At 50.4% G+C, this 16,595-nt stretch overlaps 1 protein-coding gene across 1 annotated transcript in view; it reads right to left on the reverse strand.

Moving 5' to 3' along the window:
- Nucleotides 1-16,264, reverse strand: part of PC (pyruvate carboxylase) — a 110,530-nt gene extending 94,266 nt beyond the window's left edge. The window contains 1 exon segment of the mRNA XM_032233835.1: nt 16,121-16,264. Coding sequence (XP_032089726.1) covers nt 16,121-16,249 — 129 coding nt within the window. The 5' untranslated portion in view covers nt 16,250-16,264.
- Between the last annotated feature and the right edge of the window lie 331 nt (nt 16,265-16,595).

Consider the following 16,595-nt stretch of genomic DNA (forward strand, 5'->3'; position numbering starts at 1 on the left):
GGGCATTTGCCCAGGTTCGCCTGGTGCACCAGTTGCGCCCCTACCTGAACCGGGAGGCCCTCACAACAGTCACTCGTGCCCTTGTGACCTCTAGGCTGGAGTACTGCAATGTGCTCTACATGGGGCTGCCCTTGAAGAGTATTCGGAGACTTCAGCTGGTCCAGAATGCAGCCGCGCGAGCGATTGTGGGTGCGCCTCGTTTCACCCACGTAACACCTATCCTCCGCGAGCTGCACTGACTGCCTATTGATCTCCGGATACGCTTCAAGGTGCTACTTGCCACCCATAAAGCCCTCCATGGTAGTGGATCTAGGTACTTGAGAGACCGCCTACTGCCAATCACCTCCTCGCAACCTATTAGATCTCATCAATTAGGCCTCCTCCGAGTTCCATCTGCTGGTCAATGCCGACTGGCAACTACGCGGAGGAGAGCCTTCTCGGTGGTAGCTCTGACCCAATGGAACGATCTCCCCGTGGAGATTCGTACCCTCACCACCCTCCAGACCTTCCGCACAGCCCTCAGAATCTGGCTATCCCGTCAGGCCTGGGGCTAAAGATTGTGACCCGCCCGAATGGTATGAATGTTGCGTTTTAATCATGTACTGTCTTATATGTAAAAGTCTGTTTTCCCCCCTTCCTTTGGATTGTGAGCCGCCCTGAGTCCCCCCAGGGAAAAGGGCGGCATACAAATAAACCTCTAATCTAATCTAATCTAATATTTGCATTCTCTATTTTCTGTTTTGGCTTCTGTTTTCTAGCCACTCATAAATTCTATTCCATATTTTATAGAAATCCAATTCTTCTCTTTCTTTTAATTCTATTGTCATTTTGTCCATCTCTGCACATTCAAGTACTTTTCTAATTATTGTTTCATCTGCGGGTGTATTGATTTTTTTCCAGTTTTGTGCGAAAGCAATCCTGTATAAATCCTGTATGGATAAATTCATTTAAAAGTCTCTTTAATCTTTCAGCCATTATTGAAGCAAATATCTTACAGTCCGCAGTTAACAGGGAAATTGGTCTATAATTTTTTATCCGTTGCAGGTCTGTATCGTCTTTCAGTATAAGAGTGACATGTGTGCCTCCATCATGAGTTTGGTATCTTCCTCCACCATTGTAAAAAAAGTTTTGGGGGGTGTTTTTCTAGGCTTATTTGTCTTTGTAGTTTTATAGTCCAATTCTTTATCTACAATTGCATTAAAAGCACCCATGATGCATATGTTTCATACTCAATTCTATTATTTTCCGGTGTAATTTACTGTAAAACTCCTCTTGATTATGGAGCATATATATCACCACTAAGAGTATTCTTTGTATTTCATCATTATCTCGACCATTAAAATCTTCCCTCCCTCATTCTCAAAATTTGTTTAGATTTTATTGTCTCTTTAATGTATAGCGCAATACCCCTCTTACTTTGACGCATAAGTGCAGTGTACAATTTCTCCATCTTTGGGTGTTCCAAAAACTTTTTCTGTTGCTTTGTGATGTGAACTTCTTGTAAATAAATTATGTCCAATTTTAATTTCACCAATTTATTAAAAGTTCTTTTCCTTTTATATTTATTGATATTGTTTTTATTTCTTCCTCCATGTTTCACCTTGCTCTGGCCATTTCTTATCTCTCTTTGGTCTCTGGGCTCCTTTGCTCCATCTCTTATTGCTATTTCTTCCTTTCTCACCCCAAATGACCACCCTGTGTTCACACATCTTCTGTAAGAGTCTGCTCTTTTTTACAACAAATATTACATTTGCCAATGAAATTCTTCAACTTGCCTTGAGCATCTAACATTAAGATCACATCACTAGTGGAAAGACGCACATTTACAAATCTATCTGGGCACAAGAAAAGGTGAATCACAAGGGGCCCATCAGGGAGCCAAATACAAGCACACAGAAACATCTACACAAATACTCGCCATTTCACCCCAGGAGACTGGGGCAAAAGAAGGTGCCCCATCCACTCGGCCCTCCCAGCAATTCTTTAACCACCCACGGACCTCCTAATCCAAAGCAACCTTAAATCAGGTCTGAAAGTCAGGCAGGCGCATGTCAGCCTCCCTTCCACTGAGCAGGATTTCTTGCGCAGGGTAAAATCAGCCCTTCCCACTGATTCTTCCAGAAGGATGCCAGCAGCCCAAAATCTATCAGCATCCCCAGCACCATTCCCAATCTAGGAGGGCCCTCTAAGTACTACTCACGGCACTCCTCCACTCAGATTAGACCAGAAGCTTCTAATCTGCCTGAATAATGTCCTAGTTCCCTGCTACCCCACCTCTAGCCATTCAAATCACCAGGGTTCTCCCTCTCTCAAAATCATTTTCTTTGTTAACATGGCTTGGACACTTGGAGGCCCCTTGCTTGAGCCCTGGGAAAAGGCTACTCTCTCCTGGCTGTCCTTTCCCAGGCGCTTCTTCCCGCTCTGCCATTGACTGTCCAAGCAGGAAACTCGGGGTCCTTTGAGCTTGAGGAAGAGATGCTGCCTAGGGAAAGGTACAAGGGGGAGTGGCCAAAAAGGATCCTCCCTAATGTTTCAGACTTAAAAGTGATGGCGGGAGAGCTGTATTCTCAGACTTGCTAGATTCTGTTAATGTAGCCTGGTAATGGGCATTGGTCTTACCTGATACGCCCGTTCTCTGAGAAGGTGGAGATGGCATCCATGTGTAGGTTATCCTCGTCTGTCATCCAATAGAACTGAGTCTGCAATGTTAAAGTCCCGCCTTCTCCTGCTGCTCCACCCAGCTTTTTGATGAAGGCATTGATGCAGACTGACACGTGAACCATTGAACAACCTCTCCCCACTGTGACCGGACCAGACCATCTGTAGGGTGCGGCTGGATGCTATCTCCACCTTCCCAGAGAATGGATGTATCAGGTAAGACCAACGGCCATTCTTCAATGTTGGTGGACATAGCTTCCATGCGTGGGATATACCAAAACTTGTCCGTACTTCGTGGGTGGGACGCTGTCCAGGCCGGAGCCTGCTGACTCGCACTGACCTGTGTCAACTCCCAACGTTGTCATCGTGAGAGAAAGGGGCAGCGCATTCAATGCATACTGTCGGCTGAAGTCAGATCTCAGATTACTGCAGCCATCTTGGGAGGGGTGCAACTCATTGGGGAATGTAATTTATGACACAGACTGAGGGGAGAGAAGGAACACGGTTAAAGTTCAGCTATAACTCAAACAAAGCTTAGACTCGATTGCAAACAGATCTTGCCTATGATGCTCCTAATAAATGACTAGTTTTATTTTGAAACTTGACTCAATACTCATGAATCAATTAGGGCATTTTTTAGGAAACCTTACAACTTGTTGCAAAACTCACTTACCAAATACCGCATCAGCCGACGCGTAGCTATCAATTTTATAATGGCGAATGAAGGTTGATGGTGACGTATACATGGCAGCCCTGCACACCTCAAGTGGAGCTTGTGTCCCCCATGCTGCTGAGGTGGCTGCACTCCAAGGGGAGTGGGTCGTGATGCGACCCGGAGGAGATTGTGACTGCAAGGAATAGGCCTTTGAGATTCAGGCCCAGATCCACCTGCCCAACAGTGAAGGTGATGCCTTGCGCCCCACAGTGTTCGGTTGAAATGAAAGAAAAAGGAAGATGTTCTATGGAGACAGACGCGGAGTGCTCGTCGTACATCGAGCATGTGCCACCTACACTCAAGACAGTGGGCAGGATCTGGGCAGAAATTCGGTAAAACCAATTCTTGAGAGCGGTGAAATTTAGATTTCATCTTCAGGTTGACGGATCGACTCTCAAGACGACTCTGTCTGCATGAAAAATGCACAGGGGTTGCCTGACAGATAGGGCCACCAGTTCTGATATCCTCCTCGCCGAGATGATTGCCACCAAGAAGACCACCTTCTGAGACAGGTACATCAGGGAAGATTCCCTCAACAGCTCGAATGGCGGACCTGTGAATGCCTGGAGTACCAAGGGCAAATCCCAGGATAGATACCGATGAACGACAGGAAGCCGTAGATTCGTGGCCCCTCTCAGAAACCACCGGATCAGTGGATTAAGCACCAGAGACGTGCTGGACACAGTGCACAACATAGACGAAAGGGCCACCACCTGCCTCCTAAGAGTGTTGGGAGACAACCCTGTGTTCAAACCTCCTGTAGCAATCCAGGACCTGGTGAGTGAGGGCCTGGGAGGGAACTATCTTTTTGGGCCCACACCGATAGAAGGCTTTCCACATGGCCTTGTAAATGAGATTAGTCGAGGGTCGCCTTGCAGCTTGTATAGTCCTAATGACTGATGGGGAGCGGCCCTCCACAGTCATTGAGTGCCACTCAACCTCCAGGAGGTCAATTTGATCCACTGAAGATCTGGGTGCGCTACAGATCCCTGAAAGCAAGATGTCCTGGAGGGGGGGGATTTGCCACGGAGAGATGCCACTGAGAGACTCATGAGGTCCGCAAACCATGGGCAACGTGGCTAAGAGGGTGCCAGAAGTAACAGCTGCGCCCGCTCCTCCAGCAGTTTCCAGATGACCCGCTGGATCAGGGGAAATGGCAGGAAGGCGTAGAGGAGACCTGCAGGCCAAGGGCAGCAGAAGGTATCAACTCTTTCCGCCTCCAGTGTCAAGTACCTTGAGAGGAATTGAGGGATCTGCTTGTTGCCTCTGGTGGCGAAGAGATCGACCTTCGAAACCATAAATAGCCTGGTCAGATCTTGGAATTGTGATGGGTGAAGAGTCCACTCCGCCTGGTCCACCCGAGTGCGACTCAACCAATCGTCCTTGACATTGTCTGTCCCTGAGATGTGCTCGGCTCGCAACGACAGGAGATGTGATTCCGCCCAGAGCCCCAGGCATTTGGCCTCCTTCATTAGAACTGTGGAATGGGTCCCGCCCTGTCAATTGATGTGGGCCTTCACCGTCATGTTGTCCGTGAGGATCAACACATGCTTCCCTTCCACTGCCCTCTGAAGGTGGATCAGTCTGAGACGTATCGTCCGCAGTTCCAGCCAGTTGATGGTATGTTGAATTTGGCTTGGGACCACTGACCTTGAGCCACCTCTGTCGCCGAGTGTGTGCCCCACTCGAATAGACTGGAATCCGTGGTGATTGTCACACGAGAGGGGTCCTGGAACAGAGACCCCTTTGTGATGGCTGGAGACTCCCACCAGGCTAGGGATCTGGTCACATCTGGAGGGATCAGAATGGCGACTGAAGAACAGCTGCTGCTATCCTTCTGATGCGGAAGGAGGAGTCACTGAAGAGGTCTGCTGTGCAGTTTGGCCCAGGGCACTACGGCGAAACAGGAGACCATCTTGCCCAGGAGTTGAGAGAGCAGCAGCAGCAGCAGCTGGACTCGATGGCACCTCCGCAGGTGTTGGACCAGGGCCCTGAGACTGTCCTGACACTCTCTCAAGAGGCAGACCCTGACTTCTCTGGTGTCTATCAGAGGCCCTGAATGGAGAATGTGAGTGGACGGGACCAGCTGGCTTTTTGACGGGTTCATAGAAAACCCGTGATCCCTCAAGGACAGTAGAGTGACCTCCAGGTCTCGTTGTGCCTGACTGGGGGACCTGGACAACAGGAGGACGTCATCCAGGTGGCACATTATCCTGCTCGGGCGTGATTAAAAGTGGGCCGCCACCACCACTGCCAGCAGCTTGGTAAACACCCTGGGTGCTGAGGATAGGCCGAATGGAAGGGCCCTTCCTAACTCTTCTCTTTGTCAGTTTTCTGTTTTCAAGGCGGGATTCTTATTCCCCGTTTTAGAATCTGTCTTCTCTAGCTGATGATGAAAAGATGTAGATGACTGTTTTTCTAGTGATTTTATTCCTTCTTGCACTGTTACTTTGCTTAGCTTCCCTTCCAACTCTTTGGGTTCTAGTGCTAAGGAATGGATGTTTCTTTTTAGCGGCCTTCTGGGGACCAACGCACAGTTCTTGCTCGTATTCCTGTGCTTCTCTGGCAAAGGAGCTCAATCTAGGCCATCATTTCCCTCTGATAGGGAAAATGTCACGGGTCTTCCAAATTCCTGTTAACTGATTCCTTTTCAAGCCGAGTGGCTTGAAAAATTAAAATCTTAGCAATGTAGAATTCGTGGGAGCCTCTTTCTCTAACAAAAGTGCTTCCGTTAACTCTTCCAACTCTTCCTTTCTCTCTTTGTGACTCTCTTTTTGGTGGATCCATTCCAGATCCACCCTGGGTGCCAAACCCTCAGTTATTCCTTCTGAAAGAGCCTGCAAACAGGCCAGATCTTGGCCTCAACTGTCTTTTCAGAGCCACGGACAAAGCATGCAAAAAGGCTTGTAAAAATTGGAAGCAATTTCCCTGAGTGGTGATTAGAGGCCTAGAAAAAGAATCAGCGAAACAGGAGCAGCGAGAAGAGCCCTTTGATGGCCTGACCAGAGCTTTTAGTATGATCTCTGATGCAGCCTGAAGAACTGGAGAAAGGCCAGACCGTTGGAGTGGAGTAAACAAGGACCTGGCAACCAGCAGAGAGGCCATCTGAGAATGGGAATTACTCTAGAGCCCTTTGATTCAAGAGAAGGATCTGAAAGCCCCTTGGAAATAACAGATTTATTAATTTGTCAAAAACAATCCTAGCCAAAGTCAAATTTTCATCTGGTTTTTGGCTTTTTCATCAAGTATCCAGTTTCTAGGATTGTGGGAATGCTGTGCCTTAATTTCCCCAAAGAACTTCAGCGGTCAAATTATAACAGCATAGCACCTGTGCCGGACACACAGAGGCATCTCTCTGGGCACCCCAGCTGTCGTCCGTTGCTCTTCCGGTTTCCACCAGCTGGACTTCATGCGCGCCAGAAACCGGAAGACCAGGTGACCGATGCACTCAGCTTCCTGGCGCACACATACAGTTGGTAAGTAAATCACTCCAGTGGTTAACTTAGTAACACGGTTGTAAAGTGAAACTGGTTTCTGAATTGACTTTGCTTGTCAGAAGGGTAGAAACGGTGATCACCTCAGGGTCACTCCATGTCAAGGGGTCTGGGGCTCCCTGCTCAACCATCACAGATTTTGGTGAAATTTGGTGGGAACATGCAAAACGTCTCCAATGTGCATCTGCAAAGTCTTTCATTGGCCAGTGCAATACTTGCGGAGATACAGTCATTTGTCTGACCCCCACAGCAGAGCCTTCCACAGTGTCAGAACAGCCATTCTGGCTTCCAGCGTTCCCACATGTCCGCACCAGGGAGCTGCTCTTCCAGTTTCTGGTGTTTCCCCCGCTCTCCCCTTTCGCCAACCCTGGCCTAGTGGGTGCAGTTGGTTCAAAAGCTCCTCCTCAAACCTTTGCTTAGGCTTCTCTGCAGCTGCACTGAGGAGTTGGTGCACTCCTATGCCGCAGAGGGATGGATGCAGTGGTGGGATTCAACCAGAGTACCAGCTGGTTTGCTGACTGTTCACGTGCCAAGTGGATGCTCCGCACACCTGCTGTGAGTTTGAAAACAGCTCTAAGGCCGACCTCTCCCGCAGCCCCAGTGAGCAAAACAGCTGAGGCAATCCGCTCCTCTGGGCCTATCAGCTGGGCTTCAAACAAAGGAACTAAAGGACAGACTAGCACGGGGGGGGGAGGTCAGGGGGGGCAGGGTCACCTGATCGCAAGAACCACTGGTTGGCCCCAAACTGGTTTGTACTGGCTGAATCCCACCCCTGGGTTGCAAAGCAACGGCTGCAGACCAGCCAATACGCACACCTCCCAAATCTCAAGTGCACGTTAGGTGGAGATGGCGCCCTGCATGTTGATTGGCTGATCCCACCAGGTTTTCTGTTGCTTAAGGTTAACATTGGCAGAGATATAAATGCAACAACTATGCATCCGTCTCCGAAGGAGAGATGCACGCATGGTTCCCTCTCTCTCTCTCTCTCAGGCTTCCGAACACTTTCTCCCCCAGCCTCCTTCAGCCAGAAGGAAGCGCCAGTGAAGCTTCACCCCCAGGCCCTGCCTATGGCCTGCAGAGGAAACGCTTGTCCAACCGGCAAATGGAAGGAAATGGCTCGACTCCAATGTAAGCAGCTGGAAAGGGAGGATTTGACAAGGCCAACCGAGGATTTCTTCCTTAGGCCACAGTAGCAGCAGTCGCAGGTACAGCAAGATGGGGACCCGGGCAGTGAAGAGCAGCCACAACCGTTGTGTGGTTGGCTATCAGAGGCCGAGGCAGCAAGGGGAAGGCAGGTGCCTTTGTGGCCATGACGGATGCTGCTTGTGCAGAAATACATTCGGGAAAGCAGGCTGGGGCACCAGGGAGCTGGGTGGTAGCAGGCGGGTTCCAGCTTCTCGCTTTCACTTGAGCTTGGATGCAAACGCAGCTCTGGCCTGGTTAGACATGCTGTGTGAATGCCGCCTCCTTGCTCCTGAAGCCCCCTCACCGGCACGAGGGCCGCCACCTTCAGAGGAAGCCCTTTCCAAAACTCCCCAGCTAAGGGGGGGAGATCTGCAAACAGAGCCCCCTGCACATTCAAATGGGAACTTCTGCCTGTCTCTCTGTTTCCCCCCTTCCTCTTTGCCCTTCTCCAGGCCGATGCCCCTCAAGCTCCTAGCCCCCTTCCGTGACCCCTGTTCCCTGCCAGAAGCCTCTTCCCACGGGTGGGCTCAGGCCCAGAGGGAGCCTGGCAATTGCCTCCCCCCCCCACCCCCACTTGCCTCGGAGAGCAAGGCCAAGTCGAAATCACAAGGCAAAGAAGCTGCCCACCTCGGAATCACCCATTGGGAACCGCCCAAGGAAGGGGGGCTTTTGGGACGGGGGGTGTCACCCAGCCCAAAGCCAAGGAAAATAGCATTAATTGCTCCACCAATTGCTCACCTGGGGGGGGGGGGGCTCTCCCAGTCCAGAGGATAATGGAGGGAAGGACCGGAGACCCCTGTGTGTGGGGTGTGTGTGTGTGTGACAAAGTGCTGCTGCAGGGGAAGGTCCTGTCCTCCTCCCTCTCAGCTGCAACTGGGGAGCCAGGTCGGGCCTGAAGGAGGAAAATGCAGAAGTATTTTCACATGAAAAAACACCGCAATCTTTTGATTGATGGCTTTGCTGCTAAGAATTTTGCCCAACGCTTTGCAGATTCCACTTAGGGCACGTTGGCTGCAGGGTTTTTCTAAGGCTAAACAAGCAGCAAATACGGACACGGCCTTGCCTGCAGGGTGCAGCCTCAGCAGGAAAAGCAGCTGGGAGGCTGGGGTGAGGAGCCAGCCGGCCTTGCTTCCATCCACAGGGCAGACCAAATGCCTGTCCTTCGCAAGCCAGGAATGCGAGGGGAGGGGCTTCCCTTTTCCTTTCTTTGGCTTAATGATCCACCAGTGTTTGCAGGGCGAGAGTCCGGCTGGAATCCATCCCTTCACCAAGGAGGTTCAGGGCCGACCGCATCAAAGGACTTAGCAGGCTCACCCAGAGCCCCACTACTGACCTGGAGCAGAGGGGCTGCCTCCATACGCACTCTGGGTAATTGTGTGTGTGGGGGGGGGGGCAGAACAGGCAGGCACTTTGCTTCCCAGGTGGGAAACAAGGGAATTCGGACAGATCCGGACTCAGGCTCTGCTGGGCCAGATTGAAGATTAGATTACCGTATATACTCGAGTATAGGCCGACCCGAATATAAGCCGAGGCACCTAATTTTACCACAAAAAACTGGAAAAGTTATTGACTCGAGTATAAGCCTAGGGTGGGAAATGCAGCAGCTACCGGTAAATTTCAAAAATAAAAATAGATACCAATAATGTTTTTGAATATTTATTTCAAAGAAAAACAGTAAACTAGCGGTGTATTCAATGAAATACTTCGCTCACCTCATGATGCTGATGTCCCGCTGTGATGATGATGTCCCGTGCAGCCGCGGGAGCGATGTCCCGCCTCCTATGACACACGGCACAGTGATTCCTATCATTGGATCACTGTACCAGAGGAGGTGGGACATCGCTATGTGGCTGCTTGCCATAACAAGGAGGAGGTGGGACATCGTTGCAGAGCGGCAGGAGGGGGAGGAAGGGGAATCGTAAGACAGCCCTGCATTACATTAGAACGTGAGGAGGGGGGATGGTGCGGTGCGCGCTGCGCGGCAAACTGACACAGAGGGAGGGGAAACTCACAGGGGCGCCGGGCCATTCACGAGCGTCACCCAGCGGCATGGCCCCGCCCCTTTTTCTCCTCCATTTCGGGCAAATTTTTCACTGACTCGAGTATAAGCCGAGGCGGCTTTTTTCAGCCCAAAAAGTGGGCTGAAAAACTAGGCTTATACTCGAGTATATACAGTAGGTTTATTTGGCTTGTATGCCGCCCTGTTCCCGGAAGACTCAGGGCGGCTAACAATAAGAAGGGAAGGGGGTACAAAAATAAAAACAACAATTTAAAATTCAAACAACAGTCGTAACATCAGATGGGGCTGGATAATGCAACAGGAGGGTTCCGTCAGCAGGGCTTCTGCCCCTGGCAGGATCTCCAGGAAGGAGCCTCATGGGATCCCCTCCGTTTAGCTCCCCTCTTCCAACCCCGTACCAGAGCAGGGCAGGTAGGTTCTGCTGGTAGGCTGAGCAGAGGTCGAGGGAGGTTTGCGAGAGATGGTTGCTTTCCTCTCCCCAGGTGCCCAAGGGAAACACCTTCGGGGCTCTTCCCCCCCCCCCCCAGGGCTTTTCCACTTTGCCCAAAGGCTGCGGCAACAGTTGCTCTGCCAGGAATCAAGTCAAGGTGTGTCATCATCTCCCAGGTTGCACAACTCGAGCCGTTCCCTTCGCAGCTGCAACCTGAGGGCTGTGGGCAGAGGCAACCTGCAAGGGAAGGGGGCCTTGGTTCTTACCTGATACGCCCCTTCTCTGGGCAGGTGGAGGCAGCGGTCGTGCATGGGTTAACTCAGCCAGTAGCCAATAGAACTGAGTTTACCAAAGTGATGTCATCGCCTCTGAGGAGCACGCTCCCGCTTTCCTTGGCGAAGGAGATAAGTAGACTGCTGTGCGCCAAACAATTGCTCTCCATCCTGCAACGTTACAATAGTGCTCCCAGATCTCCCTTTGCGGACTAGGCCAGGAGCCCGAAAGGGTGGGGATGGCCGCTGTCTCCACCTGCCCAGAGAAGGGGCGTATCAGGTAAGAACCAACACCCCATTCTCCTAAGTTGGTGGAGACAGCGGTCATGCATGGGACGTACCAAAGCTGGCGTGTCCCCAGGAGGGAAACAAACTGGACTAGGAGCTTGAAGAAGAAAGAACTTGCTGAAGGACCCGTTTTCCGAAGGCCGCATCCGCCGAAGCGTACCTATCCACCTTATAATGGCGGATAAATGAGGTAGGAGTAGACCAGGTAGCCGCCTTGCAGATTTCTTCCACCAAAGCTTGTTGCGTCCATGCCGCTGGTGTAGCTGCTCTGCGTGTGGAATGAGCCGTAATGTTGGAAGGAGGCGTGAGGTGATGCGAGAGGTAAGCCCTTGGGATCGCCGACCTGACCCAACGGCCAATCATAGATGGAGAGGCTTTCAGCCCCTTGTTGGTAGGGTGGAAAGAGACGAAGAGAGCTTCGGTGCGTCTAAAGGTTGCCGTCGTGGCTATGTAAATCTTAAGAGCCCGCCTTATGTCTAACATGTGCCGTTTGCGCTCCAGGCTGTGAGAAGGAGCAGGGCAGACATTTGGAAGAGTGAGGTCCAGAGATCGATGAAATGCCGAGTTGACCTTTGAGACAAAGGTGGGGTCGATGCGAAGGACCACCCGGCCTGGTGGAACACACACAAAACAGCACGGATGGAAAGAGCAGCCAGTTCTGAGACCCTCCGTGCAGAAGTGATGGCCGCCAGAAAGGCTGCTTTAAGCGTGAGATGGTGCAACGAGGCTGACCCGAGAGGTCCGAAGGGCAGGTCAGTGGGAAAGTCTTTGGTCAAATCCCATGAGGGGAAACGGTGAATGACAGGAGGGCAGAGATTAGAAGCTCCCTTCATGAATCTGCGGACGTGGGGGTGCAAGGAGAGGGGTTCGTCTCAGTGAAGTGAGAGAACCGAGGAAAGAGCCGACACCTGCCGCCGTAAGGTGTTTGGGGAGAGGCCCTTATCAAGCCCCTGTGGTAAGAACTCCAAGAGTTGGGGGACTGAAGCCTTTAGGGGGTCCTCACCTCAAGAAAGGCACCACCAGGTGAAGCCAGCAGAGGCAGCAGCGCTCAGCGGAGCCTCCAACGGCTATTGCCCAATCGCGCTGTTTTCCAGGGAGCCTCTGAAGCCCGAAGGCCAGTCCGGAGGCAAAAGCCACGAAGAAGCCCGGGCTTTGCCTCTCCAGAAGCCCCGGGGCTAAGTATCCAGCAGAATTTTTAATTTAGAATAGTCAGTTAATAAATCAAGTTGAGGAGAGAGAGCAATTAGCACAGCCAGTTCCGATTGAACTGAGTCTAGAAAGTGGGAGCTCCTCGGATGACATCACTTTGGTAGACGCAGTTCTACTGGTTAACCCCTGCATGACCGCTGTCTCCACCAACCTCGGAGAAGGGCCTCTTTCTAAGCCCATCTTGGCCTGTTTGAAAAGCAAAGGCCGCCCTGCCTTCTCCAGAAAGCACCTCTGCAGGCAGACACTGGCTGACGCTGAGGGGCCCCCCCACACACACCCCCCACCAGAACCCAGAAGGGATGGAAGCTCCCCTGCCAGCCCCCTCAGGCCCTCCGTTCCCCTGGGGCTGGCAGGAAGATAGGATGCCTACTTCGGGCCATCCTCTTCCAACCAGGAAAAGGCGCTGGTCAACCCAGCAGGGACCCCGGGATCCCCTCAGCTTGAATTACTGTTTCAGAATACAAGGGAGCCCCCCGCGGTCTCAGCTGGGGGATTGGAGAGAGGGTCAGCCAGAACTTAGGGTCCTTTAATAAAGAGGGGGTGTATCATTGTTTCTGAACTTCATTGTTCCAAAGAAAAATAGCGAAAGAAGAAAAAAGAAAAATGCAGACGGAGAGTAACAGTGCATGGATGAAGGGATTATAGAGCTTGTGTGTTTTGAGTGTTTTATTACACCGTTGATGGAAAATCAGTCATACAACACCAGACTTCATTAGGTTTGATGATACGAAGGATTTTGTGGATCGTTTTGGATCCCTTGAAAGCTACGTGCCAAAGTCTTCCCTACCTATTTTGCCGCAGGCAGTCCTCCACCGCTTGAAGTTACAATGGACCTCCCTTGGGGCCACCTGTGACCCAGATGCCAAGTGCCAGGGTCGCCACACAATGGAGCTTCAGGCGCTGGGCAACATGGCCGCGTTTATGGCTGTTCGCAGCATCCCAGAGTTATGGGACCATTTTTTAATGATGCTTTTGCCAAAAACTGGCACTTATTTCTGGTTTTCGGCAAAACCGGGCCGTTTAAAGACCATGGAGTTTGCTTAATCACCGTGGTGATTGACTTAATGACTGCCACAAAAATAGTTATAAACTAGGGTCGGTCACATGGCTGATGCATTTTATGACCTTCACAATTTACAACTATGGAAGTCTCCATTATAGTCTTAAATTGAGGACTACCTGTGTTTAAGAATATAACAAAAATTAAAAACTAGAAAGACTATTGACATTAGAAAGTTCAAATAGTTTTCCTTCTTCCTTACTCCAGGTGATTAATTTGCCTTGTATAACATGTAATATTGCTTAAATATACCTCAACCAGTTGTGGATATATGTGGTTAATTTTGCAATGACGGCACACACCAATTCCCAGAGTGATATAATGCAATTTTTCAGCATTGTACTAGATTTGCCCTGGAGGCCTTGAACATCTAATGTATCTTAATAAATCCATAGTGACATTTTTGTGTTATTAATATGTTTTGGAATTATGCCTGATTAAAAAACCAGATTCATTTCAGATTCCAACATTCTCTGGATAATGTGGTATATTTCTTTTCAGTACTTTTGTGGCTTTTTACACATTCATAGATATAGAAAAATGTTCTTAAGGCATTTCCAGTATTTATTACTATATGATTTGTTTATCTTTTGATTACTGATACATTGTTGTACCCTCAACAAAAGCATTTTACACCAGTTTCAAGTTGTAATTTGCAGTAAATTTTATAGGTTTATTCCATAGTTTTTCTCACTGTTCTATTGTGACTGTTTCTTTAAAACTTGGCATCCATCCTATCAAACAGTGTTTTAGTTGTGTCATTGTGTCATATCTAAGTGTCCAAATCATCCTAGAGTTGCCACTCTGGGCGTAAATGACCAGGCTCAAGGGATCTCACTTCAGATGCCCTATGTGAAGGCCGGGGGCTGAGAAGGGGGGGAGGAAGAAGAGAATGACCAACTGCAGGATGGACAGAGTCAGCACGGGGACCATGGAAAACATGAAAGGCCAGGCTGGGCACATACACTGTGGGGGAAATCTATCCACATATATAAAATATGTGTACATACTTTTCCAACAATTTGTAGGTACAAACCAGAGACAGGGTATTCCGTCCGAAACCTTTACTGAAAATTTTCTGTGCAATTACCTTTCTTTGCATGATTTGTTCTTTTTAATTAAAAGCTGAACACTGCAAGGTAAATGGGAATTAAAATTGGGGTTCAAATTAGGGTAGTATTGGGAGGATATGATTTCTGTCCCAGCAACCTGTCATAGGGTGCTTTGCCAAAGACTTTTCTGAAGATAAAACATATGATGGCTGCAGCATTCTCTTCAGTCAATCGAATCTGCCAAGATTTGTACTTGACACATTCCCTGTCAACCCAGAACCCGATAAATATTGTGCAAGAAAAACTTTGCCTCGGCAAAGCTAGAACTTCCTTTCTGAAATTGCTCCAAGTGAACAAAGCCTCTGAAAAAAGAAAAGAAAATAGCAGGCCTTGAAGGAAGCCAGGAAGACAAAGAGCTCTTCAATGCTTTCTGGTTTTTAAATCTCAAATTATTCCCTGGCCAGGAAGAAATCAAAACCATCCTGTTCCCTGCAAACATGGAAGAAAAGATACTGCAGTGAATTCAAGAGGCTCCCCTCATTCCTGCCCAGGTAGCTCCCGGCTTCATCGGGACTCTAGTCTGGCTCTCTCCTGCCCTCTTGTGGCAGCATGTGGGGCACCGCTCATTGTGAGCCAGATCTCCCCTACCCGTTCCGGCCCTTCCCCGGCCCAGTGACCTCCTGAGGTCCGAGACTTTCCCTAATAACCACCGCCACACACACACACACCCTGCCCTGGGCTCTCGGCTGGTGAAATGCCCGAAGCCTGGTGGGCATAATTCACTAAGGGGAACACACCCCCCCCCCCATGGCCCAACCAGGTCTCCGTAATGCACGCCAAGTCCGCTCTACCCTCTTGTATGAGGTCGCAATCGATGGGAGACTTATGTACCACGGACCTGGCATTGAGCGACACCAGCCGGAGACCAGGGTCCTGTAATCCCGAGCACCCAGGGGTGTGAGAAGGGTGATGAGGGTCGAAACGCACGATCGCTCTTAAACAGCGAACCCGTGTCCCCCGAACATAATTTGGCCCTCGGCCCCCACCATATCTGCCTCTCCCACAAACAGTAGAGATGGTAGACCCCCCCCCCCAATGGAACTCTTCTCAGCTGCCCCCGCCCCTTTCCTATCACCTGCTCTGGATCCCCAAAGGACCGATGCCCCAGGCTATTTGCTGAGCAGCTGGATCTGGCCACCACAGCACCAGCCAGAAAGGGAGGGGAGGGGGGGGGATCAACCCCAACTCTGCCAGCATGGGGCTGTTTGAGGACCACCGGGGTCCCTTGCTACATCTGGGAGGGAAATTGGTAGGGGGGGGGGCCTCCGGCATTTCCTTCTTCTGGGTTTCTAGATTATTATTTGAGGAGATGATTTTATGGAGCCTGAACGGCCTAAATTACACACTTTTAAATGTCACAAATATACACGCAGCCCATGTCGCTCATTCATTTTGTCATGGGTTTATTTTCTGAGCAAAGCCACAGAGCCCATCTCGCCCAGAGCGGGCAGGGAGCGTCCAGGAGCCCCTCTCAGGCCAAAGGACGCACAAGGGTTGCTCCAAGGGTTTGCTCAGCTCAGGGCTTCCCTGCGTTTCTTAGTTTGTCTCCCGCCTTTATCATTTCTACAAACAACTCCAGGGAGGCAACGTATCTCACACTCCTGCCTCCCATTTTCTGCATCACAACGGCCCTGTGAGGAGGGTTGTGGTGAGAGAAAGGCATCGGCCCAAACTCACCCAGCTGCCTTTCAGACCTAAGGCAGGACCAGAACTCACAGTCTCCTGGCTTCGAGCCTGGAACCTCCACCACAAGACCAAACTTCTTCCCTGTTTAATATTTAAAGACTGTTGCTTTTTAAATTGCATCACAATTTATATACACAGATTGTAGCCTTGTCACCAAGGTGGGGGGGGGGCATTGCTGGGACCAATGGGGGGGGGTGGGCAGACAGGCACAGGGCTCTCGGCTCTTGGAGCCTTCTTTGGCCTTGGCTAAAAGCTGGCTTGCACACACACACACAGACACACACACAAACACACCCATTCCCCAGCTGGCCCAATACTTTGTAGGCTCTGGCACTTGGCTTTGGGTCCCTTTGCCATAATCACGAGGATTGGGGGGGGGGTCTCCCCTTTCCAAACAAAAGCCCAAATCAGCCACCTTTGGCCCCACTAAGACCACAGGCAGAGCAGCTCTGGAGGCAGGCAGGAG

Source organism: Thamnophis elegans, chromosome 17 (genome assembly GCF_009769535.1).
Source record: "Thamnophis elegans isolate rThaEle1 chromosome 17, rThaEle1.pri, whole genome shotgun sequence".
NCBI classification, from domain to species: domain Eukaryota; kingdom Metazoa; phylum Chordata; class Lepidosauria; order Squamata; family Colubridae; genus Thamnophis; species Thamnophis elegans.